At 54.2% G+C, this 23960-nt stretch overlaps 9 protein-coding genes across 9 annotated transcripts; 2 read left to right on the top strand and 7 right to left on the bottom strand.

The window, feature by feature from the left end:
• Positions 1-119: 119 nt before the first annotated feature.
• Positions 120-1228, bottom strand: PUNSTDRAFT_123078 (uncharacterized protein). The gene is made up of 4 exons (XM_007388765.1): positions 1037-1228; positions 660-980; positions 453-596; positions 120-390 (listed from the first exon to the last, which is right to left on the bottom strand). The coding sequence occupies exons 1-4, from the start codon at positions 1082-1084 to the stop codon at positions 283-285; spliced, it is 621 nt and encodes a 206-aa protein (XP_007388827.1). The 5' UTR covers positions 1085-1228; the 3' UTR covers positions 120-282.
• A 2798-nt stretch (positions 1229-4026) lies between these two features.
• On the top strand, positions 4027-5349 carry PUNSTDRAFT_108886 (terpenoid synthase; the record flags this gene model as incomplete). Its single annotated transcript, XM_007388764.1, has 4 exons — positions 4027-4201; positions 4343-4517; positions 4570-4852; positions 4902-5349. The coding sequence occupies 4 exons, from the start codon at positions 4027-4029 to the stop codon at positions 5250-5252; spliced, it is 984 nt and encodes a 327-aa protein (XP_007388826.1). The 3' UTR covers positions 5253-5349.
• A 352-nt stretch (positions 5350-5701) lies between these two features.
• On the bottom strand, positions 5702-7259 carry PUNSTDRAFT_123076 (CoA-transferase family III; the record flags this gene model as incomplete). Its single annotated transcript, XM_007388763.1, has 7 exons — positions 5702-6030; positions 6087-6438; positions 6492-6638; positions 6697-6737; positions 6787-6821; positions 6871-7175; positions 7227-7259. The coding sequence occupies 7 exons, from the start codon at positions 7257-7259 to the stop codon at positions 5759-5761; spliced, it is 1185 nt and encodes a 394-aa protein (XP_007388825.1). The 3' UTR covers positions 5702-5758.
• A 236-nt stretch (positions 7260-7495) lies between these two features.
• PUNSTDRAFT_139077 (UPF0061-domain-containing protein) lies at positions 7496-10348 on the bottom strand (the record flags this gene model as incomplete). Its single annotated transcript, XM_007388762.1, has 11 exons — positions 7496-7642; positions 7701-8189; positions 8242-8455; positions 8511-8527; positions 8589-8668; positions 8728-8759; positions 8811-9063; positions 9140-9301; positions 9356-9502; positions 9554-9710; positions 9767-10348. The coding sequence occupies 11 exons, from the start codon at positions 10346-10348 to the stop codon at positions 7496-7498; spliced, it is 2280 nt and encodes a 759-aa protein (XP_007388824.1).
• Positions 10349-10642: 294 nt separating this feature from the next.
• PUNSTDRAFT_77218 (uncharacterized protein) lies at positions 10643-12769 on the bottom strand (the record flags this gene model as incomplete). The annotated part of the gene is made up of 9 exons (XM_007388761.1): positions 10643-11377; positions 11433-11494; positions 11558-11613; positions 11660-11833; positions 11857-11918; positions 11975-12075; positions 12128-12347; positions 12405-12569; positions 12626-12769. The coding sequence occupies 9 exons, from the start codon at positions 12767-12769 to the stop codon at positions 10643-10645; spliced, it is 1719 nt and encodes a 572-aa protein (XP_007388823.1).
• Positions 12770-15523: 2754 nt separating this feature from the next.
• PUNSTDRAFT_139075 (DUF1630-domain-containing protein) lies at positions 15524-17797 on the bottom strand (the record flags this gene model as incomplete). Its single annotated transcript, XM_007388760.1, has 9 exons — positions 15524-16020; positions 16079-16212; positions 16271-16446; positions 16503-16679; positions 16744-16870; positions 16935-17065; positions 17125-17299; positions 17357-17438; positions 17494-17797. The coding sequence occupies 9 exons, from the start codon at positions 17795-17797 to the stop codon at positions 15524-15526; spliced, it is 1803 nt and encodes a 600-aa protein (XP_007388822.1).
• A 415-nt stretch (positions 17798-18212) lies between these two features.
• PUNSTDRAFT_77049 (member of major facilitator multidrug-resistance DHA1 sub-family) lies at positions 18213-20021 on the top strand (the record flags this gene model as incomplete). Its single annotated transcript, XM_007388759.1, has 7 exons — positions 18213-18383; positions 18434-18499; positions 18548-18734; positions 18789-18897; positions 18946-19105; positions 19156-19765; positions 19825-20021. The coding sequence occupies 7 exons, from the start codon at positions 18213-18215 to the stop codon at positions 20019-20021; spliced, it is 1500 nt and encodes a 499-aa protein (XP_007388821.1).
• Positions 20022-20242: 221 nt separating this feature from the next.
• PUNSTDRAFT_146773 (kinase-like protein) lies at positions 20243-21720 on the bottom strand (the record flags this gene model as incomplete). The annotated part of the gene is made up of 3 exons (XM_007388758.1): positions 20243-21155; positions 21210-21320; positions 21387-21720. 3 exons carry the CDS (start codon positions 21718-21720, stop codon positions 20383-20385), a joined length of 1218 nt encoding a protein of 405 aa, XP_007388820.1. The 3' UTR covers positions 20243-20382.
• Positions 21721-22187: 467 nt separating this feature from the next.
• Positions 22188-23534, bottom strand: PUNSTDRAFT_77083 (kinase-like protein; the record flags this gene model as incomplete). Its single annotated transcript, XM_007388757.1, has 2 exons — positions 22188-22960; positions 23018-23534. 2 exons carry the CDS (start codon positions 23532-23534, stop codon positions 22188-22190), a joined length of 1290 nt encoding a protein of 429 aa, XP_007388819.1.
• Between the last annotated feature and the right edge of the window lie 426 nt (positions 23535-23960).

The following is a 23960-nucleotide window of genomic DNA, read 5'->3' as shown; positions in this document are numbered from 1 at the left end:
TAGGCCTGCCACTGCCGAGCCCGCATTATTCGAGGTCGTTGCGGCGGAGGCCATGTCACAAACTCGGGCAAAGGTGGAAGATGCACTGGAAGAAAAGCTGAACCCGAGTTTATGGTTCTGGTTGTTCCACATGCTGCAGCGTATATTCCTCCTGGACATACAAGCACGTACACAATATTATACTGATACACCAGGCCAGTAGTAGTATACAACCATCCATAATCGAGAACGCCGTGCGCGTCGCGAGTGCAATGAATCCGATTGCACACAGTTGCCAGTGGCTTAGACCTTGGTCGGAATGGCGCCAAACTTGATCACCTTGTCCTCAATACCTCGTACCAAGAAGAGCTGGGTCATCTCGAATATCGTGAAGGAAATGTACAACCCGAGCTAATGTCACCCAACATCAGACGAAACGCGCCCATTCGATGCTGGTGGGATGCAGCACTTACCATGACTGCGTTATCCAGGAACAAATCGGAGCTTGGGTAGTTCGAGTTCTTCATCGTCGTCGGGTTCTCCGTCTCCAGAAGGTGCAGGCGAGCAACCTTGACTACGGCTACGATGGCGTACAGCGCCCAATACACGACCAACAGCTGCCATCGTGAATTCGTCAGTTGTCAAATCACTCCGAGCTTGAGTAGGGGCGGTAAACTCACGAGGCTGATCGTTGAGGACCTCCTGCGGCCTTTGACAGCCAGCAGCAAGAAAGCGAACGCTACAGCAATTAGATCTATAGGCAGCAAGCCGACGCCAAAGTCCGCAGCGATGTCCCGCGCGATTTCCAACACGCCCATGCCAAACGCGGCGAACACGAGCGCTGCGTAGAGAATATGGAGCCACTTGGGTAGGCCGCCGGCAACCTGCGGGTGCCACAGGGACCTTCCAGACTTGAGGAGAATCACCCCGGAACCGAGAATGAAGAGGATGGACGGAATCGGTACTATAACGACATCAAGGGCGCAGGTCGAGGGCGAGCCCTACATTCCCGGCTTGCGTATTAGCTCTGGCCCAGCTAAGAAAACGTGAAACGTACGCTGAGCGCAAAGCGCTGATGACCGCAAAGTGACTCCGGATTGAACATCGTGATCGCAGACAGACACAAGAACTTGAACAGGGGTTTTGTACGTCGATGAAAGAGTGGAAAGGAAGAAGAAAGGGGACGCGACAGCAAAGACCAGGCCAGCTGAGATGAAGGAAGAGGAAGGACAGGTTTAATGACCGCCGTCGCCGCTCACGATGCTGGGCGCGGTGAGACAGCGTCGGTCATTGGTTAGCCACCAACAGCGACAAGCCCGAAGCGTCGGGTCTGGGGCGGTGCCCACCTGCTTTTTGTGGACAATACGGGTCCAAATATGGCAAGTCCACCGCCACTCCCCTTTTGTTCGACCGAGACAACCGAGCGCGCTGTTTTCCCAAAGGAAAGGGCCGTCGGCACGAGCTTACGGCGCTTGGATGGGAGGACAGATGGAGAAAAGAATGTTCATCGATGTCGATGAGCTCTCAGCCCCATTGACCTTTGCGGCATTCATCATCGCTCATCGCGGCACCGGAGATTGAATGGGTTGAGAACAAAAAGCTGGCAATGAGACTGTACGCCTTGCCTCGTGCTATTCAACTTAAACTTCGTCCCTTCCCAGCTGAGCGATTTCCGATCTGTGCGGCTGATGCCGTCCAAAGTACCGCGACGGTGGCTGATCAGAAGATCCGACAGTAAAAGACGGAGCTTCAGAGTGCGGAGAAAATAATTTGTCGCTCGAGGCGCCCATGCAAACGCGCAAGAGGGTGTATGACACCGATACTGCTTGTGGTGCAATTATGGTGCTGATAAGTATTGCGACCGCGGTGAGTAAGGGATCTATGTTTCTCCGTATATTATTAAGGCATGGTCCCGTCGCTCCCGCTTGTTGTCTCACAAGCAGAGTTTGGGAACAAAAGTGTGAAGATTGAAAGAGCTGCAGCACCGTTCGCAGTTTTCCGGTCTCTCGAAGACGCGATGTTCGGAATATGAAATCCACGAGGCCGTCGCACCGAAGCTCCGCAATACGCGTTCCAATTCCGTGATGCTATAGCATGACCAAATTCGCGCTGCTCCGCAAATACGTCGACCCTGACCAGATACGAGATCTGTGATGGGTCTCGCTGATGGGTCCCGTTGATGCCTGTGCATCATCGTCCACCAGCGCGCCTGGAAGCTATTGTAGAACAAAAGGATCCGGTGTGAACTGAGATATTGGTCAGTGATACACCCATGACCCTGTATAGCATGACCCTGCAGGCCATTTGTGTACATGCAATGACAGCGGTGCGATTGCAGTAGTCTCGTAACCACACTGCCTGGGCGACGAGCAAGCAAAGTGCCGACAGGCACTTTGCTTGCTCGTCGCCCAGGCAGTGTGGTTACGAGACTACGATTGCAGCGGGAGCTCTGAATGATGCGCGTGGCAGTGAGAGGAAGTCGGGGGAAGTCTATGTAATGTGTAATACTGTAGTTTTACGACCTTATGTTCGTCCCCTGTCCCCATGGCTTCATGAACTGAACCTAAAATGACAGGTGGTCCCCTGTCCCCTCACCTGCCGGACGTCCGTAACTAAGTGTGGGAAAATAATGCTTTGACTGTGGAAAACACAAATGTGATGTATATCACTTCAGGACCAACGGGCCGGGTCAAAATGAACTTCCCACGGATAGTTGAACTAACGTGTCCCTGTCCCCCTTCTACAAACCTGAACATAAGGTCGTAAAACTACAGTACATTGTGGCGCGCGATAACTCTCACCTGACCGTGTGATCCGTGTGTAATGCCAGAACCCCCAAATTGAAAACGTTCCTTCTTGCTCTCAACATTTTCCGAAACTCTACACTCCCTATGGTAACAAAGCCGCTCGGGGCTGTGTTGATGTCTCAAAGTTTAGCGCTACTGCAGGCGGACATAACCCGTGCGATTCGCGGACCCGCTGAGTGAGTGTTTCCGCTGCGCAATGGTTAGCCGAATGACTCCGCGCGTGAAGTAAGGGCGGAGTCCGTGCCCAGTGATCCGTATGTGACGAAGGCGAGAACCAATGAACCGGTGAGCGCCAACTCGAGATCTCATCTTTTTGCCTTGTTCACTTCGGTTAAGCTTGCACGCCAAGTTTGTCCGCCCAGGACCCCCTCGCTCGCGTGGCGGAGAAGTTCGCTTTGCGCGCTTCGGAAGTTCTGGCCACTTGACGTGGTTCGCGAGGATTGGAAACAACATAGAGAGATCAACATCTCCTGTGAGTGGGTCACCCACGCACGATAGTTTTCTTCAATCAATGGGTATACCGCGCGCACAGTGATATCGGCATGACACCGGACAACGCCGTAGCGCAGACATTGATTTCTCCCGAAAATGCATCCGTGAGCCCTCGCCGCACCTATGCGCGGAACCGGCACCGGAATACACTGCATATTATGGGGTCGCTGATATGTATTCACGCGGGAAACGCTGCCATAGGCCGGAACGCTTGCTCGGTACGTCGTGGGCACTGTGAAACGTGGAAGGGGCGCGAAGGCCTAGCCGGCGCGGAGCGCGTTCCCAGGTGTTCCCCCGAGCAAAGTTCTTCATTTTGCGTCTATCCCGCGTGTCGCTCGCGTGCGGGAAAACCGATGCTCTCAGATCCACCAATTGTTCTCCCCAGATTGGCCCCGCGCGATATCACATTCGCACCTGCGATGTACAGTGCGGCGCCTTCGCCATCAGCCCCGCGTTCGCGCGACGAATGCTATGCATCGTCGACGCCGAGACGACAGCGCTTTTTCTGTCCAGACCGACTATACTTGGAAATAAGAACAGAAGTGAAACAAATGTTTCAATTCTTATATCCGATGCATTTCCTACGTCGCCGTCCCCACATTTTGACTCGCGAGCCGCCGGAGCCCGATGACTTCGCCGTTCACTTGGCTCTCATATGGCTCCGCATCCCTGCACCCCGGAGAAGCCGCGTCGGGGCTCTATAAAGCTCGTTCATAGTCGGTGAGTCGGTCACCCACACCCAGCCAATATGGGACGTCCTCAGAAGAAAATCATCCGGATTCCTCGCACCCTTGTACAATGGCCCTTCCCTCGTAGGATTAACCCCCACTATCAGGAGGCGAAGTATGCGTCGCAGTCCTGGATCGAGAGTTTCCGTGCCTTCGAGCCGAGGGCTCAGGATGCCTTCAACCGTTGCGACTTCGGTTAGTACTGCTTCGTGACACCTTGTTGACAAGCTGACGATATTGCATAGGCCTGTTCGCGGCTCTCGCCTATCCTAAGATGTCTCTATGTGTGTTGTCCCCGAGTCCACCCGTCCGTGCTGCGACTCACTTCCCGTGTAGCCCACCTCAGAGTCGGGTGCGACTTGATCAACTTATTCTTCGTCGTGGACGAGTTCTCCGACTTGCAATCTGCGGATGTGGTCCGCAGTCAAGTAGACATTGTTCTGGATGCCCTGCGCAACCCACACAAGCCTCGCCCCGCAGGCGAATGGGTTGGCGGAGAAATCACTCGGCAGTAGGTCGTTTGTTTCGGGTATATAATGCTCTCACTGACTTTCCTGTACCAGATTTTGGGAACGTGCAATCGTCGATGCGAGCGATGTGATGCAGCGCCGTTTCCTGAAAAGCTTTGGCGACTACCTCGAATCCGTCGTTGATCAAGCCCGCGACAGAGACTGTCGGCACGTTCGCGACATTGACGGATACATGGAGGTCCGGCGCAAGAACATCGGTTGCAGACCCTTGCTTGCTCTCATGCTCCTTGAAGAGGACATACCGGAGGAAATCTTCGACCTTCCGCTTATCGAAGAGATGACTCGCATCGCAATCGACGTGATCACTCTGTCTAACGTATGTCTTGAGCTCACGCTTAGTTCGGATTCTTACCCATGATCTACAGGACATGTACTCCTACAACCGGGAGCAGTCTCAGGATGACGCCGATCACAACTTCGTGACCGTCGTGATGCATAGCGTGGGCATGAACCTTGCCCGAGCCATGGCCTTTACTGGCCGGCGTCACGAGCAGCTCGCGGCGGAGTTCGTGAAGCTCTGGGAAGACTCGAAGAATGACCCCGCGTGCATGCAGCCGAGTGTCCAACGCTACATCGAGAGCATCGGCAACCTCGTCCGCACTAACGACCAATGGAGCTTCGAAAGTCAGCGTTACTTTGGCCGTCACGGGCTCGAGGTGAAGCGCACTCGTATCGTACCCCTCTTGGAGAAGCGCCCTGCTGTCAAAGAGCATTGAGGGTGTTCACCACCTATCCATTACTTGATTTATTCATGGACCAGTCACTCCTTCTCTAGATTTTTTATACTGCAGCTTAGCCTCTCCCTTATATTCGTCCCTTACCATACTTATCATTAAGTTGCCCGCTGTTCGATTACCGCGGACTTCGCCATGCCATAGATTCTGAGCGGTTCGTTCGTTCACCTTACTTGTAGCATTCTCAGCGCGATGTAGACATAGCTCGTCTATAATTCCAGTTACAGCCTTATCGTTGGCTATCGTTGACCGTCTGTAGAGTTCTTCTCTTCCTGCATGAATACAAAAGCCAAATGCGACGCTAACAGCTCCGGAGGCTGGGCAGAATGCGATGCGCCAGGCCATAGTGCATTCCTTCGACCGCGGCAGTGTTTGGTAGCCGGGGTATGCAAGCCCACTGCGAGAGTACCAGCACCGGAATCTTGTGGGAAGTTACTGTTACGTATTGTTCGTACATAATACACTATGCTCCGCCCGTGGGTAGTCAATCACAGTTTTGTTTGATTCATGTTCAATCCCACCGAAGAGCCTCCGACAGCGCCACTCAGGACAAGTCGACGTCGATCAGCATCAGAATATCCCAACTCCATCAGGACTTCGTGAGTGTGTCGACCGGGTGCGATCGTCGCGTGTGATTGGTGGGAAGATCGTGGCGGATTAACAGCGGCACTCAGACACGGATGTCGCAACGGAATCGACGACCCCAATTTCGCAGATGCTTCGGTGGGGCTGAGGACAGGCACCACGCAGGAGTCAGTCGCTAAATAATAACAGTTGATCAGTTGAGATTACGGATAAGTTATGTCTGATCCACACCGTCAAAAACTCCGGCCCAATAGTCTCTGGTGTGCGCGCGAAAAGCTGTACCAATGTATTCGCGTAGCTGAGGCCATTGACTTCGATCCTCGAGACTCGCCAAGCTCGGTATCCATCCTCCCACAGAGAAGTCGCGTGGCAAAGCCGAGCGTAGGCTGTCAATGAATGCGGTGAAGAACTGCGGTTCAAGGCATCCAACCGAAATATATCCACCGTCAGAGCAGACGTAAATATCGTAAAATGGGGCGCCGCCATCCAGCAGGTTGGTGCCTCGGGAGCCGGAGAACCACGGTGACGACATATTCGCAGTATTCAGTAATGGGAACGATGATATGTAGCGAGTTCCTGAGACCTAATGATTTTCCCTCAATTCTCGTGTTACATCACGTTATCCCGAGGACTCGCCATGTCAGTGGTTACGACTTGACCAACTCCTGTTGATTGACGTTGGAAGAGCGCGAGGATGATACCGAGGGCACAGAGCAATCCTCCACCGCCGAAGTCTGCCAAGAGGTTTAACGGAAACATGGGTTTGTCCGTTCCGGGAAGCATCTGCACCGGTCCGGTTTCACGTTGCTGGGCATATGAGTATGAGAGTCATCTCACGCACGGAGAGAACACCGCTGGCAGCAAGATAATTGATATCATGTCCTAAAACATCGATGAGTGCTGAAAGAGTCGATGTACTGCATGACCCCACCTGCCGAATTCTGTCGAGTATCTCCGATAGGAAAGCTAGATACTCCTGTGACGCCAGTTGCCACAGAACGATCGACTTACGCACCCCCGAATTCTGCTGTATATCAAGCGTTTATTGATTCCTTCTGGACCAAGGAAAACTTCGGGGGCGAATCCGAGGCGTTCAAGCACACCAGGGCGAAAGGGGTCAATCAAGACATCCGCACTTGAAATGAGCTTAAGCACGATGTTTTTGCCAGCCGTATGCTTCAGATTTGCAGCAAAGGAACGTTTTCCGCGGCAAAGGACATCTGTGGAAGTCGCCTGGCCAGCTCTGTCAATACGAATGACATCTGCACCCCAGTCGGCCAGTACAAGACCAGCGAATGGCGCTGGCGCAAGGCCGGCGAACTAGGGCGTTCCATGAGGTCTCGCGCGACTAGGGGAGTCCACCGCGCTCACCTCAACCACACGTATGCCATCCAAAGGCAACATGGGGCGTGTCAGCTTGGCGATCTAACCACCGGCGGGAGCATCGCCGTCGCGGTAGGTGAGTTCACAGGCTCGTGATAGTGGTACGTGGGAACTGCGGCTCAGCCTGCGCTTGCGGCGGACACGGGCTGCACCTTACTACTCGAGTCCGTACATTGGCTTCCGAGTTCCAGGGCTTATGTACTAAGATTTACCAATCTGACCTAGCTATTTTGCATCGTTATGCCGCACCATGCAATTCAACTAGAACAACTGCACTGGAAGCCCAGCATCTTCCTCTCGCCCATACCGCAATACCGCCGTTCTTCCGCTACCTCCTTATCGACATCGTCCGAGAGCTCAACCTGATCTTCAGCACCCCACTTCTCGTACGGCGAGCATGCCATCTTTCACATTCTCGTCAGCAATACTCTTCTATCACGACGAAACTATGGGTGGACAGACCTGCAGCACCTTCCGTAATACCCTCTTCCCGCTGTCCACGTCTTGCTCGCATTTCTTGATGACTTCCTCCAACACCCACTGCCTAAGGATGAATCTCGGGTTCACGCTCAACATAGCCTCCTGCCTCTTCGCATCCGCATCCTCGCCCCACTGCGCCGTATCCCGCTCGAGCCTCTCCGCGTACTTGTCCAGCCACGTCAAAACATCCTTCGCGGCCTGTGCCCTGTCTAGCAGTTCGTACGGTGTCTGACTCAGGACGGCAGACAGGAACTTCTCAAGCGGGCTCTGCGTCGCCCCGGTGTTTGGCTCTGACGAGCTTCCAGCTGCCTCTCCGTCGACGTGAGCTGAAGACTCCAGAAGGCTCGGACGGAAATAGGCGAGCTTCCGGAACACCGAATGAAAATCAAGCTTGTGGTTCTTGATCAGATCCAGCAGCGGCCGAACAATTTCAGCTTCGTCCGTCGGCTCCTGCCCTTTAAGGCCAAGACGCTGAGATGTAGCATAAGCATCACCGTTTCAGTCATCTTGTTCTAGAACGCACCTGGTGCATGAGTCTGCCGTACTCTTCTGCGCATATCTGCTGGAACTCCTGCTGAAGCTCGTCCTGAACGTCCTCCACACCCTTCTCCGCCCACGCTGCAATCTCGTCGCTCGACTTTTCGGAGGCCCACTGAGGGCCAACCGCCTTACCCAGTTCGGCCTCCGCTCCAATCAGAGGCGCAAGTGCGTTTAGAAGTGAGCGCATGGCGAATAAACTGCGTAAGTATGACGCCGTGAGTCCAGTAAGAAAGGAGCTATATGTGTCCTTACATCATGCTCGGCTGATTCTACAGGACATCAAGGACGGAGTCATGGAAGGGCAAACGGGAACATCGATGCTTGACATACCTGATAGCTATAGCGTCCTTCTTCGTCGCTATGGTTGCAAATATGGAAAGGATCAAACACATCCATGAATGCATATGGACCTGAGCAACACCATTGATCAGAACCAATCCTCGATCGGACCCTGAATGACAACGCTCACCGTAATCAATAGTCAGGCCCAGCACCGAGACGCTGAAGACAACATCAGTGATGCGCCACAAGCTCCCAGGGTGTGATACCCACTTGTCCGTGTTGATTACTCCGTGCATAAACCCATACGCCTGCCAACCCGCCACCATCCTCGCATTACGCCTCGCAATCTCTAACAGCATCTTCTTGCCCCACGCCTCGTTCTCCTTAACGTCCATGAACAAAACCTTCTTCGCAACCCACTCGCCAAGGATGCGCAGCGCGTCGTAGTCGGCCTTTTGCTGCCCGCCGCCAAAGAAAAACATGCCTGTGAGATTGTTAGCGGTCGAGGTCATCTTCGGGGGTACTTGAGGTGCAACGGCACAGGCGTCACCCAGTTGAGGACATGAAATGCAAAGGGTGGAGTGACAGCGTGCACGTACCCTTTGGCGGGTTCAAAGCCTCGAAGCTGCCGATCCTCAGGAAGCTGGGCGCGACGCGACATAACACGGACGCTGTCTCGACCCGCTCTCGATATACGGAGAGCGCGGGTAGAGAGACAAGCGAGAGCGATCTCGTAGTGGGAATGCGCAGCGCGTGCATTGCTAAAGCAAGCGGGATTAGCGATGGTTGAATATACGTTTCTGCATCGAACAAACCTTCGGAGCATAAAAATTCGCGTACAGAGCTTCGCAAAACGGCTAAGCCGTCCGCTGAACGCGAAAACGGCGTCCTACCGGCACCCTTGAGCTGTAACTCATACGAAAGATCCGGTTGATTAGGTGAAGCCGGATGCGGAGTCGCGACTACAGCGAATCGTTAATCTCGTGACGACAGCGTGAAAGCAACGAACATACGCAAACTGATGGCACGACCATCTCCAAGTTGACCAGCCCACGAGCCGAATTGATGACCGCTGTAACGCAGAGACCAGGGTGCGTAGTTCATGTCCGAATTTTCGTCAGACATGAGCGTAGCGTGTCCACTGACGATGTCGATGAGTTCTTGACGTGCCTATAAGCAATTTTGAAAATGTTCTTCGTACTACTCCACTTCTAGAACAAGCTCACGTTCTTCTGTGCCTCGTCACCTTCCTGTATCTCCTCGTCCTCGAAAGAGTGAGCAAGCGTGGGTGTACCCAAGACGGCGAAGGCATCTCCAACATCCAAGTGAGGGAGGCAGTCCCTGAGGCCAGTTTCAGAGAGGCCGATGAGCTCCCGGGGTTGATCGCGGTTCTTGGGGTAGTAGATTCGCAGACGGCTTCCCAAATGTCCGGCACCGTTTGCGTCTCCATTTGGTTCTGCAGCCGTACCATTCACCGCCTCTCTGTCAGCCAGCCATTTCTCCACCCAAGCTCCTTTGTCCTCTATCTCTTCCTCGTTCTCCGGCGGCGTGATCTCGTACGGGAAGCCGAGAGGTAACGGCGCTACGTATGCGAAGTGGCAGGGAGGATCCAGCAAACGAGCGCGTCGCTGTATGCTCGGACCCGTCTTGTCCTCGAGTTCCGGAACCTTCTCGTTCCTCAGCACTTTCCGAAATGCGTCCACCGTCGGGACGCGGTTGTCCGGGGTGAGCTTGTGAGTGAGGACATGAGACGTCGGGGGCAGCGGCAGCTTAGAGATCGTGAATTTCTGCGGTGGCTCGGCGGACATGTTTCTCCTGGCAGTACTGCACAGTCGTGCTAGGAGGTGTCGAGAGACAAGTTGCATAGAATATGGCCCATATCCTGAGCGGCCATACTTCACTTCGGTTGCTGCTCAGTAATGAAGCGCAGTTGGCGTCATGAGGCACGTGGATGGAGCTGCGCGAATATTCTCAGGATCGGTTCGGTTTTGGTGCGCCTCTACCACCTGGGTTGGTGCAACTCAGTCACCCAGTCTTGCTGATGAGCACCGAGAATATGCCCGCTGCTATTGAGAACATTGACATTGCACGAGAACTCAATGCTAGTAAAAAATCTTCGAGAAGTACTGTCTTACCCCGTCCTGGTCGCGGACGATGGCGCCTACGAAGCCGTCTGGTCGCACGATCACCACGTTGGTGGTATTAGCTTCGGCGAAGTAGGCTCCGCGAGCATGGCCGTCACGATCATGGAGTACTTGGACGTCGCTCTGGTAAGCGGTGCCCGCCTCGTTGCAGATCTGGAAGATCTGACTGTGGGTAGCCACAGAGTCGGGCATGTCGCTCTTCAAGTCGACGTTGTCAGCATCGCCAGATGCCGTAAAAACCAGAACCGTATGCTTTTCGACCTTGAAAATGCCGAAGAGCGACGTTTCGGTTCCATCTCCAGCCACGAGTCCCGGGGCATCTGGTGCGCGATCGCCCGCTCGCAGATTGCCGTGGCCTTCGTAGCCGGAATATGCCCGTCCCAGGGCATCCTCCTTTGTCAGGTCGTTCGGGTCGCGCTGCTCGAGGACGATTTCGCTGTAGCGATAGTTGATGCCATACATCTCCAGAGCCGAGTTCCTCCATCGGAACCAGCCGGAAGCGTTCTCGCCCTCGGACGCCTCCTTTACCGGCGTCTCGAGGGGCCGCTCTTTCGCCACAGTATGAGTGTACAGAGCCGTTGTTGCGTGCAACATCTGGGCGATCACCGGCAACCTTTCCTCCGTGTATGAGAGGAGCAATGACGGAGGAGCAAGGCCTTTGATCACCAGCGCGAGCTTCCACCCGAGGTTTGACTAAGAGACAATCAGCATGATAGCAATCATCGTGTTTATTCCGAGAAGCGCCTACAGCATCTTGGACGCTACAATTCATCCCTTGGCCTCCAGTCGGAGAATGGACGTGCGCAGAGTCTGGAGAAAGCAACGCGTACGACCATCAACGATGATGAACGTAGTTCACACCACCGCCCTTACCTCCAACGAGGAACGCTCTGCCCTCATGGAACTTATTGACCATGCGCATGTTAGGTCTTTGCATGTGGTGAGTAAAAGTCAGGCGCGGGTGATTGCGCGTACTTGAAGTAAGAAAGCCAGCTGAATTCTCCGAACTCTAGATCACCCCGACCGGTTTCCCGACGAATGAACGAGATCACACTCTCGCGCTGTGCGAGCTCTGTTGGGTCGAAGTTCTGGCCCGTGATCCCGATGCCGAACGTGTTGCCTGACGGACTCAAAGGCCGCGCCATGATCCTAATAACGGGTTTGAGCAAGACGAACGTCCCGCATGGTCATCTACTTGCGTGAATTGCCCAGGCTTTCCCCAGATATGCCAGTACTTCGATCACATGTTTCGTTAAGCAACCGCAACCGCAGAATCGGGAGACTGCTCACATCGTTTGTAAGTCCTTGAATCTCGACATCTCCCCATACCATGCCATCTGAATCGCGTGTCTCTCCCCCGAAGGTGAAGCCTAACAGCTTGCGACAGGATCCTGATTTCAAGGTCGGTCATAACAATGATAGTAGTGGTCAAATCCTGCGTACCTTTAGCGCCATCGGCGCCAATCAAGTATTTCGCGACCACCACCTCACGCTCCTCCGTCGGGACACCGGATCTATGGATTGCAATAGTAGCTGTTACGACGTCGGCGTCTTGCTCGATCGCGATAAGACCTTTGTTCAGTTCGACAGTCACGCCATACTTCTCCAAGTGGGCTCTGATAACCTTCTCTAGCACTGCTTGACTGAGACAGGCGCCATTGGCCTAGACGCGCACGAGTGAGTCGGCGGTACTCTTTCCAGACATGTTGGAACTCCTTACATACGGGCGATCCGGCCAGATCTCACTTTTCTCGTAAAGATCCCACGTCTTGACGGGCTCTATTCCTCCAGGGAGCTTATAGGCTCTCATGGTAGGGATGGGTGTCGCTAGCTTCTTCAGATCTTCCACGATGCCCAGAGTTTGGAAAAGCTCGAACGTGCGGGGCTAAGCTGAACTTCAGCATAATGAAGGTCCTGGAGTCAAGTGCACGAAAAACGGACCTGAATGCCAAAGCCACGCGATCCTACGTGGAATTTGTCATCCCTGTCAACGATGCGAGGTTTGATGCCGTTCTTTGCGAGCACCAACGCAGATATTAAGCCGGCAGGGCCAGCTCCGACCTTACAACAGTGGGTGAGTTGCATCCGAATCGATGGATATATTGCTGAAAGGCGCTTACGATCAGTACCTCAGTGGTCGTCATCGGGGGAAGGATGGATATATCGATAGTCCAATCTGGAGCCGGATTATGAGGAAGGATGGAAAGCAGTCGGAGGACCGCATCCGATGATAAACCTGGGAATGAACCTTCGCCGTTGTTCGCATAGGTCCAGGCAGTCCATCAAAGCTGGCATACGCAGAGGCCATGTTCCCCGGTCACTGGGTCAGTAGATACAGGCTGATTGGGATCTGGTACTCTAGAAGATCACCGTTCATATATTGATAAGGCCTTGTTTGAAAATAGAACATCACTTCTCCATAAGTCACTGCACATGCGGTGATTCGAATCGTCCGTGTTGTCCGACGACCCAGTCTCATTCCTCGTCTGATCCCGATTCGGCATCAGGCTTCACGGTGACAAATTAGATTTGAGAATGTCAATTGGGAGTGAAAATTGTGCTCACCAGGACCTCTACAGTGAAACGAGGCTCGATTTCTCTCAACAGATCAATTTCTGTCTCATCCAATCCTTCACAGTCCTTCAGAATGAGAGTCCGAAGCGGTAAGCTGCCGTTTCGTAAGGAGTTTGCCTGCCTTCTTGCTAATTCCGCGCGCAGTGGACCAAACCATGGGGAATGTGGTGCATGTTCGACGTGAGAAATACGGAGAGCCCTCAGTTCGGGCAGCAGCTGGACCCCGTCGTTTTCAGCGCGATGGACACGCATTACGTCGAAAATGATCTGAACAGCATCAGAGGAACCGAGTTGTAGATGTTGTATCGTCCGGCATTCGACGAGAATCGACCGCGACAACTCCGGAGGCAACGCCCCGAGCTCGTCATCCAATTTCAACTTGGAAATGTTCAACCGCGGCAAACAAGGTTTGAGCGACTGCAGTATCTGTTCCGTCTCATCCCAAGACAAAGATACAAATTCCAGGATCGTCGCGGGGCGGAATCTAATCCGAATGCAGTCCTCTGAGATAATGAGATCGACCCTTGGTGAGGAAGGACAGTGCGGCTCGGCGTAGTGCCAGATCTGAGGGAAGTATTTTGGCCCATCTGCTACGCATTTCGTCACGAATTTATGCAAAGGCTTGGTGAATACCAGGTGCCTGAGAAGGGATACAACACCCAGGCCTGTGCCCAGCAGTTGGATGTGGCGAAGCGGTAGGTGCACCCTGCGCGTGGAGGACGAAGGCTCCAAAGACAGGATCTCCTCAGGCAGACGGCCATGCAGCTCCAACACCTCCAAGGAAGATAAGGCCTCCAAAGTAGCAAGTACGTTGTGGAGTCCAGGCAATGACCCCATCCTACCGGGCGTGATCGTCAAGCTTCTCAAACTCAGCGCTCTGAGCCAGGGTGTTCCCCAGTATGAGTTAGGGGATAGATGGTACAGGCGCAATTCCCGAAGGTTCGGAGCGTGGAGGCTTTGGAGGTAGCCGGTGATGTATTTGCTTTGCGTGTCATCCAGCTCGGGAGGCTCGAGATGAAGCACTTGCAACGCAGGGGCGTACGTCTGAAACTGCGGCAAGGCCGAGTGAACAGCGACACGCGCGCCTTCTATGTGGAGAGCAGATATGCGAGAAGGATACCTGAGAACGATCTCGTGCAGGGCATCCAGCTCATGCTTGACTTCGCCAACTGCCGAAGGTCGGTAGAAGAGGCGAAGACGGTTCTTTGGGAAGCGTTTGCATAATGCCAACGCCAGCCTGGGTTTTATCGCGTCTAGGAGGTACCATATCTTCGACGTAGCTAGGGCTATCCGTCTCCAGCGAACACAAACTTGTACATACGCCGGTGACCACTGGGATCGTCCACCATCTGATGAGACATATTCGGTGCACTGTACAAGGACCATGATATACGAAAGAGTTTCGGGAGCAAGGCGATTGACGGGGAGCGATGAATTGTGTTCGATGCAGAGCTCCAGCATGGTTTTTTGCTCTCGCTCCATCGCGTGTCGGAGGTCTGATTATGCGCTTGTGATCTTCAAATCGTTTCCTGCGTTCGGACGACAATGCTACTAGACGATCATCGTGACCGAGCGTGTCTTCGAGAGAAGGGCCCAACCACGATGGAGAAGGAAGCGCACTACGTTGGAATGCGGCATGATCCGGATTTGGAGGAGCAATGTACACCAAGGATGTCGCATTGAACTTCACCTCTGTTGCGTTGTGGCATTCATAGCAAGAACGCGCTGCTTAACCTGCTCCTCTGGCCACTGGCGAATGCGTACGATAAACTCCCGCAGCCAGCTGAACCAGAGCACAAGCTCAGTGATGCCACTAGCAAGCTGCCCGGGATCTTGCTCCAAAAGTTTGATAAGGCGTCCCCTTGCTTGGAAGTGCGATGAGAAGGTAGGTCGCCAGCTAGAAATTTGAGACAGGCACCTAACGGCCCCTAACGCGCATTTTTTCAGATTTAGGCGCTGGCTTGCCATATAAGCGCCGGCCAGCAGGAGCAGACTAACTCGACTCTGGGATACTGCGCAGTAGGGATTACAGCGAAGAAAGGCGACTATACTCAAGATGCGTGTAACCAAGGTCACGAACCTACGTGTGCCCGCGGCGAACATGAACGATCCAGGCCAGATCACCCTCTCACGAGAAGCTACAAAATTGTCCACACAGTGCTGAGCGCCAGATCCCGAAGTAGTCAGGAATTCGTCCTCTCTGATCAACTGTGCCAAATCCTCTTCTAACAACGCCTTCGAATCGGGGTACCCGTCCTGATTAATCTACCCTCCAAATACCCTCCCAACCACTTCTTCCTGCCTCGCCAACCACATCCCAAACGCGGGCGTCTTCAGCCAGCGCTGATAGAACTCCTTCTGCTTCGCAGCTGACTTGAACGGTAGTGCGGCCCCGCCCGCCTTGAGAGAAGCGAGGAAGGCGGTCTGCGAGAACGGCTTTAGGCGGGCGGTCGGCTTCTTGAAAGAATCGGGTGGAACCTGACGTGACGAATGAGAGGAGGAGGACGAGTGGGGCGGCGGGTGGGATGCCGAGAGTGTTGAGGAGTTGGGGAGGGACATGAGAGAAGGCGAGGGCCCAGGTGCGGAGAGAGAAGAGAGGGACGTGAGAGACGGCGATGGAGATGGGGAGGGTGTGATGGAGGTCACTGCAAGAGAAGACGGGGCAGAAGGCAGGAGCGTGTTGAGGTACCGATTGAGCGGGGCGAGGAGGGAGGTCGTGCGCGAGGAGAAATGACGTCGGATGAGGTGCGATAGCTCGGCTTCTGGGCTCAAGCATGGTGAGCATCCGCTCACGTTCGGTCAACAGCGAGGATTCCTCACCAGCAACAGCGTGTCCGCGCGCATTCTCCATGCGTTTCAGCAATGCGCGGTCTTTGGAGATGTACCGCTTGTGGGTCTTCGTCGTCCAGCCCGGTGCTGGGCCCGCTACGTGTCCCGCACCATCTGCTCTGCCGCTGCAATGAAGGGGTCGACATCACGACGTCCGAGAGAAAGGGGCCGGTAGCTACTCACCTGGACTCCCGACCGAGACTGAGCACGTGTGGCCAATGAGAACACTCGGTGCTGACGAACGGATTCGTCACACCGAGGAGCAGCCCTGACTTCGGTCGTATACGGGGGTTAACGAGTGCCGGGTATTCATCATCGTGGATCGTGAAGTAGGGCCGGAAATCTGTGGCTGACGGTATCTAGAGAGTGAAAGCTCAGGGCCATCGTCGCTACAGTCCATCGGTGAGTCGCGCACCGGTCTGAGCAGATCGCGTAGCCACCAGACGACTTGAGACGTCATGGAGGGAGAGGGTGCGTAGATCAGCAAAGGTTCGCAGAGAACCAGACATTCCCAGATGGACCACAGGTGGGATAAAGCCGCGTCCAATTGAGCAAGAATAGCAGGCGACGCTGGAGCTAACGAGGCGGGTATCTAAAGGGAGGCAACGTGGAAGATGTAAGCACATGGTATATCGTATATAGGCTGAAGAACAAACATAATGCTCGCCCATGTCCGACGCGATCTGGGATAGCTGTGGCTCGTCCAGGTCCTGCGGGAGCTGAACACGCAACACGGAGCCTAGAAAACCAAGTTCGACGGTTGACCCTGCCGTCGGGTCTGACCTATTCTTTGCAGACATTATTCGTCGGACAAGAGATCGGAGATGTGGAGTAACGGAGTACATACCAGCTAGCGATGTTGTGGCATGCCGCCTCTAGCATGGCCTCGCCATGACTGTTGTGCAGTGAGCCGAGTTTGGCTGAAATGTGACTGAACAAAGCTGGGTAAGCGTGCTGGGTAAGAAGCACGAATGACCGCTGCAATGCCGTTACGTTTGAGGTCCTTGCGAAGGATATGAACGAACGTGAATGCGCACCTGCAGGTATCCGCGCTTGGACGAGCTGTCCCTGTGCTGCGTAAAGTGCGAAAAGCCATAGATGAAACCATCGATATCTGCTGGCCCTGAGCGCGTGCCCGAGTCGCGGATGCGGAATGAGTGATCCATTACGCCCTCTGCAAATTGCAGGGAATCAGGGAAGGATGAAAAGGCTCTGATGTGATCATCAGCATTTCGAAGCAACCAGAAGCGAAAGACGTAGCAAGCTTACATATTCTGATTCGTCTCCTTGGAGAAAGCAAGGTCGGGGTATATGGAATGGATGACGGGACCCAGGTCGAGGTCAAAGTTCACTGCAGCGCAGCATTAGGCGCAGCACCAAAGCAGGACAAGACGCAGCTGACATACCGACGACAAGTCCGATGATCCACCGCTGCATTTTCTGCACCTTCTCAGGTTCCATGGCGAAACCAAGTATACTGGGCGCCGCGTAGGGCTGGTTTGTAGTAACATCTGGCATCGTCTTCGCCTTAGGACGGATTCGTGATGGTTGATGAGGTATGCCGATGTCGCCCGCGGATATATTTTCCTGCCTGATCGCTTGTTCCACATCGCTCGAGGACGACGACTCCACCACATGCTGCTGCCCCGCCCTCGAGATAGTGAGGGAGCCGATATCGACCTCCTCCGGGTGGCCTGATTTCCTCGTCATCCTCTTTCACCGTCGTCGCCGCCGTCGTCGAGGTCGCCAGCAGGGTTCGGAAAGCTTGTATGCGAACGCTAAGAGTGAAGCCAGGAAGTCAACAGGCACCCGGCTGGCGTTCCCCACCTGCCCACAACGCCGATCACGATCAGTTCATTTCACTCCCACCGCCATCGTGGTACACGTCCTCGATGCTTCGTCGCGGCTGCTCGATACGGCCTCGTGTCCTGGCGAGTGAGCGTCGTTGACGTCTTCTGACTCATCGATGGCGGGCAGCGGCCGTCGGCTCGCGCTCCGAGCGAACATTTAACCCTGCAGGGCCCCGGCATTCTATTTCCCTCGCTGCCGACTTTTCCTTGAACAGGAGCGCTCTGCGATCGAGGCGCCCCCGCCGTCAATCTTGCTTAGGACAACGTAGACGAGCATGACTGTGGCTAGAGACCGGCCCACTGACGAGGAGACGCCCTTGCTTGACGAGCGACACGACAAAAAGCCCCAGCCCGGTCCGATCCCGTGGAACCAGTTTTCGATTGTACTGTTCCTGCAGCTGGCTGAGCCGCTCACGAGCCAGGTCATCTACCCCTTCGCCCCTCAGGTGTGTACGCCCGCTGACGAGGTGAGGCAGGTTGCTTACCGTTTGTGTAGCTCATCCGTGATCTCGGTATCACCAACGGAGATGAAGCCAAGGTTGGGTATTATGTCGGCATGATGGTGCGCAATCTGTCCTTGTTTCGCGCATATATTCTCAATATACCACAGCAATCCATCTTCTTTGCCACGCAAGCGATGACCGTCATGCACTGGAGCCGGGTGTCCGATTACCTAGGCCGAAAGCCTGTAATCCTGACCGGACTCTTCGGCTTGTCTCTCTCAATGTATTGCTTCGGGCTGTCCAAGACCTTCTGGGGTCTCGTTTTCAGCCGATCCCTCAATGGCGCTCTTAATGGTGCGTTCAGTGTAACTTTAGCGCCAGTGAACCATGTTCAACTATACCGTTCAGGCAACATTGGGGTAATCAAAAGCATGATGGCGGAGCTCATGGACTCCGGAAACCTTGCACAGGCATATGCATATATGCCAATCGCCTGGAGCACTGGCGGCACTCTAGGGTATGCATCGTCGATCAAGCAATGTTCAGTCAATTAACCCTGCTATAGGCCTATCATCGGCGGAGTGTTGTCTCGTCCTGCGGAACGGTTCCCCAGCGTATTCGGAAACTCGGACTTCCTCAAGGAATACCCGTATTTTTTACCCTGCGCGGTACCAGCCACATTCTCGGTTTTAGCTTGGCTAGTGACGCTTCTCTTCCTCAAAGAGGTAACGACGAACCAGCAAAATCGATGTTCATTCGCTCATTCGTTTTCCAGACCGTACGCAACCCCATGCCGCTCTCCTCCCTCATCGCCACCCGCAAATCCAAGTCGAACCTCGCCCTGCAGACCGTCGCCGCCTCCACCGATCCCACGGCCTCCTCCATCCCCTCCAAGACCGCCTCCGACGACTATACCCCCCTCCCCTTCCGCGCGCTCCTTACCTTCCCCGTCCTCGTCTCCGCTGCGAACTACGCCTCCCTCTCCCTCGTAGACATCGCCTTCCGCGCCATCCAGCCTCTCTTCCTCTCCACCCCCATCGCTCTCGGCGGCCTCGGCCTCCCTCCGCACCGCATCGGCGCCATTCTCTCCGCTTTCGGGATTCTCAACGGGCTCTTCCAGGTGCTCTGGTTCGCCAAGATTCACGACCGGTGGGGCGCGAAGCGCGTGTTCATCGCCGGCATCGCGAGCGCAATCCCGGTCTTCGCCCTATTCCCCGTCATCAACGCGCTTGCGCGGGCAGACCCGGGACGCGAAGGGTGGCTGGTGTGGATCGCGGTCGCGGCGCAAGTCGTACTGTCGATCCTGATCAGTCTGAGCTACGGTTGTATATTCATATTTATCTCGGGTTCCGCGCCGAACCGGGCGTCGCTCGGCGCTACGAATGGTGCGTGTATCTTATTCGCCCTCTTACATCGGTTGACTGAGTTCGTGTTGGCGGTCCAGGACTGTGCCAGATGACGGTCTCCATCATGCGCGCCATCGGTCCGGCGGCGGCCAACTCCCTCTTCTCGCTCTCCATCGACGCTGAGCATCATTATCTCGACGGGAAGCTCGTATACGTGGTAATGGAGGTGTTGGTTTGCGTTGCAGTGGTAATAGGCTGCTTGCTGCCGCATCGGGTGTGGACAAACGGGGTTTGACGGCCATCCGTCTCACGGACGACGATTTTACCAATGTTACGACCCCATGTAGACGACTACTTACGACGACAGCGTCAAGGACGTGGGTCGAAAATGTAGCGATGAGATAATCTACAATTGGGACTCCAGTGATCGAAATCGTGAGACTGGTGTGCGACTGTGGAGTCATGGATTCCCAAGTTAATTCCATCGTCCTCTACCCGCCAGCACGACTTGGTTTCCCTCGGTCACCATAACTTCATTCACCAGGCACTATATACATGATACGCATGTGGCCTAGATAGTAAGAAATCGCTTCCGTTCCGGACTCCTACTATGATCGCATGAGCATCAAGCCCAGTGAATTGTTAGTCCTTAAGGTTCAGAGATTGAACCACCTATGGTGGATGACTTCCTCCATGGTAGGGCGTTCCTCTGGTCGATACTTCAGCATCCTCCCCAGCAAATCAGAGAGCAATTCGGCTTCCTCCTCCGATAGCTTGACCCCACACCTTTCTATCATCGGACCTTCGTCTGCAGCAGGTGGCTCATCAACGTCGCCTATGGAACGCAGCTTCTCTGAAATCGAAGTTTTGCGGGCAGTTATCCTAACCCCCGTCTGCTTCTGAGCCGATATGTCCTTCGGTTCACCGTCGTCCTCGAACCACCAAACTCGCTCCTCAAAGGAGTTCCACCAAGGATCAGGTAATCGTCCGAGAGTCTGGACAGTTTGCCGCATTATATCCTCGCTTCCGAAGAATGGCTCGAAGAGCGGATATCCCGATCGGATTTCGAAGATAGCGCATCCGAGCGACCAAACATCAGTCTCGGGGCCTATATGATCATCAAAGCGCATTTCCGGCGACTGGTAATGGATTGCTGTGGCGGGTTCGTAGTCCTTTGGGGGATCGCGAATGAAGTAGGATTGGCCGAAATCGATGATTGTAACATGTTCTTCGACAAGTGACAGATCGGCGAGTCGGGAAAGCTTTGCCGATTCGACGAGCTTGGTGGCTGCGTGCAATCCGGGAGGTGAACCATCAAAGGTCCTGACCACTTCAGTGCGAGGTAAACCCAACTGCGCGTACACCTCATCATCCGTCCAGTCAACAACAGACCGGGCTACACGAAATAAGACATTTGATGTCGTGAGGTCTGTGTGTCAATATATGAGCGGAGGACGTCTTAAGTGCGCCTGTTTCAGCTCACCTCCATGAACAATGCCTGCAAGATGCATGCACCTGATCGCCGCAGCTGCCTGCTTCGCAACGGCTCTCGCCAGATCCCCGCGTAGACGGCGACCGGTTCGAACTGATCCCGCTACCATATTATGAACACTGGGGCCAGCAAGTGGATGAGCTAGAACACGATGACACCCATTCGGACCTTGCACCAGGAAATGGTGGTCGACAGTCTGGAAGTCGCAAGAGCCCGCGACCGCGCGAAGCGCCTTCGGGACGACCAACTCGGGCATCTGCTCGGCAGCTGTAGTTGAAACGTCGGCGCACATGACTTTGAGAGCGACCAGTCTACCGTATGGGGTATTCTGCGCATAGTCGCGAGCCATCCAGACGGTGGAGGATCCCCCGATGCCGAGTTTGTGGAGGATTCTGTAACGACCGTTTGCATAAATGTCGCCGATGGCCACTGGATGGAAGCCTCCGGGTATGTACTCCTCAGCATTTTCGACGGCGTTCAGTCGAGAGGGTATGAATCGCATTTCGTACGGAAGCGGCGCAGCACAAGAGCAAACAAGTGTTTTGCAGGGTGTAGTGGGTTAAGTAGTCGTTGCTTGGAGGCCGTGACCACGATTGGCCCATTTCATGCTCGATTGTTTCTGAACGGATGCCGACAGGGTCGAAAATGTAGCGATGAGATGTTCTACTCGGTTTACAATGAAACACATTAACGCCTCAACTGGGACCCTAGGGATCGAAACCGTGAGATTGGTGTACGTCCCTTTCGTTTCTTCTATGGAGTCACCGATTTCCGAGTTCATTCCATCGTCTGTATCCGCTAGCCGCCAGCCAACGTTCATATGTATACGACTTGGTTTCCCTTCGGATCACCGTATCTTCGGTCACCAGGCACTTTTACGTACTATATACATGATACGCATGTGACCCAGATAGTAAGAGATTGTTTCCGTTCTGTAGTCGAGCCCGGGGAATTGTTACTCATTAATGTTCAGAGATTGAACCACCTATGGTGGATGACTTCCTCCATGGTAGGGCGTTCCTCTGGTCGATACTTCAGCATCCTCCCCAACAAATCAGAAAGCGATTCGACTTGCTCCTCCGATAGCTTGACCCCACACCTTTCTATCATCGGGCCCTCGTACGCAGAAGGCGGTTCATCAACGTCGCCTATGGAACGCAGCTTCTCTGAAATCGAAGTTTTGCGGGCAGTTATCCTGACCCCGGACTGCTTCTGAGCCAGTATATCCTTTGGTTCACCGTCGTCCTCGAACCACCGAACCCGCTGCTTAAAGGAGTTCCACCAGGGGTCAGGTAACCGTCCGAGAGTCTCGACAGTTTGCCTCATTATATCTGTGCTTCCGAACAGCGGCTCGAAGAGCGGATATCCCGAACGGATTTCGAAGATAGCGCATCCGAGCGACCAAACATCGGCCTCGGCGCCTGCACGGTCATCAAAGCGCATCTCCGGCGACTGGTAATGGATTGCTGTGGCGGGTTCGTAGTCTTTTGGGGGATCGCGAATGAAGTAGGATTGGCCAAAGTCGATGATTGTAATACGTTCTTGAATAAGCGATAGATGGGCCAGTCGTGAAAGCTTTACCGACTCAACGAGCTTGGTGGCTGCGTGCAATCCGGGAGGTGAACCATCGAAGGTTCTGACCACTTCAGAGCGAGGTAAACCCAAATGGGCGTACACCTCGTCATCCGTCCAGTCAACAACAGACCTGGCCACACGAAATAAAATATTTGATGTCGTGAGGTCTGCGTGTGTATCTATGAGTTGCAAGACGTCTTTAAAGTGCGCCTGTTTCAGCTCACCTCCATGAACAATGCCTGCAAGATGCATGCGCCTGATTGCCATAGCTGCCTGCTTCGCAACGGCTCTCGCTAAATCCCCGCGTAGACGGCGACTGCCGGCGATTCGGCCTGATCCCGTTACCATATCACGAATACTGGGACCAGCGAGTGGATAAGCCAAAACACGATGACACCCATTCGGGCCTTGCACCAGGAAATGATGGTCAACAATCTGGAAATCGCAAGAGCCCATGATCGCATGGAGCGCCCGAGGGACCACCAACTCGGGCATTTTCTCGTCGGCTATAGCTGAAACGTCGGCGCACATAACTTTGAGAGCAACTAGTCTGCCGTGCGGAGTATTCTGCCCATAGTCGCGGGCCAGCCAGACGGTGGAGGAGCCCCCGAAGCCAAGTTTGTGCAGAATTTTGTAACGACCGTTCGCGTAGATGTCACCGATGGCCACTGGATGGAAGCCGCCGGGTATGTACTCCTCGGCATTTTCGACGTCGTTCAGTTGAGAAGGTATGAATCGCATATTCGTATAGAAGCGGCGTAGCACAAGGTTAACAAGCTTGATTGTTCCATGACAGCACATCCGATTAGGTAATGCAGTCCCTGTAAGTCGGGCACGCGCCGACCGTAAGTGCGTCTTGTCGACGGGGAAGACTCGGTGATCTAAAGAGACACGTTGGAGCGCGGAGGACGTGATCATGGCTCATGGCATGTCGGAATGCACGATTCTGAGCTAGCTAACCCCCTGAAAGATATTTGTGGATTCCTCGTTGTATATGATGAGATCTAATGAGCGAACAGAGAACAACAGAGCAAATAAATTGCACGACCCTGTCTCAAAAATACGCAGTTTCTCCTCCCCAAGGTCCTCAATCAGAAGCACGCAAAATTGTCTACCTGTTCCACGGGAGGAAGGGTTCCTAGTGTCTTATCCCTGCTTCTCTACGCT

Source organism: Punctularia strigosozonata, assembly GCF_000264995.1.
Source record: "Punctularia strigosozonata HHB-11173 SS5 unplaced genomic scaffold PUNSTscaffold_20, whole genome shotgun sequence".
Classification (NCBI taxonomy): Eukaryota; Fungi; Basidiomycota; class Agaricomycetes; order Corticiales; family Punctulariaceae; genus Punctularia; species Punctularia strigosozonata.
Note: the sequence above shows the minus strand (reverse complement) of the source record. Positions and strands in the feature narration are given on the sequence as shown.

Coding starts and splice junctions, on each gene's coding strand:
- PUNSTDRAFT_123078 (XM_007388765.1), bottom strand. CDS start 1,084: ATGTTCAATCCGGAGTCACTTTGCGGTCATCAGCGCTTTGCGCTCAGC. Junction 981..1,036: donor ATCAGCGCTTTGCGCTCAGC/GTACGTTTCACG, acceptor CCGGGAATGTAG/GGCTCGCCCTCGACCTGCGC. Junction 391..452: donor TCCTGGATAACGCAGTCATG/GTAAGTGCTGCA, acceptor GGGTGACATTAG/CTCGGGTTGTACATTTCCTT.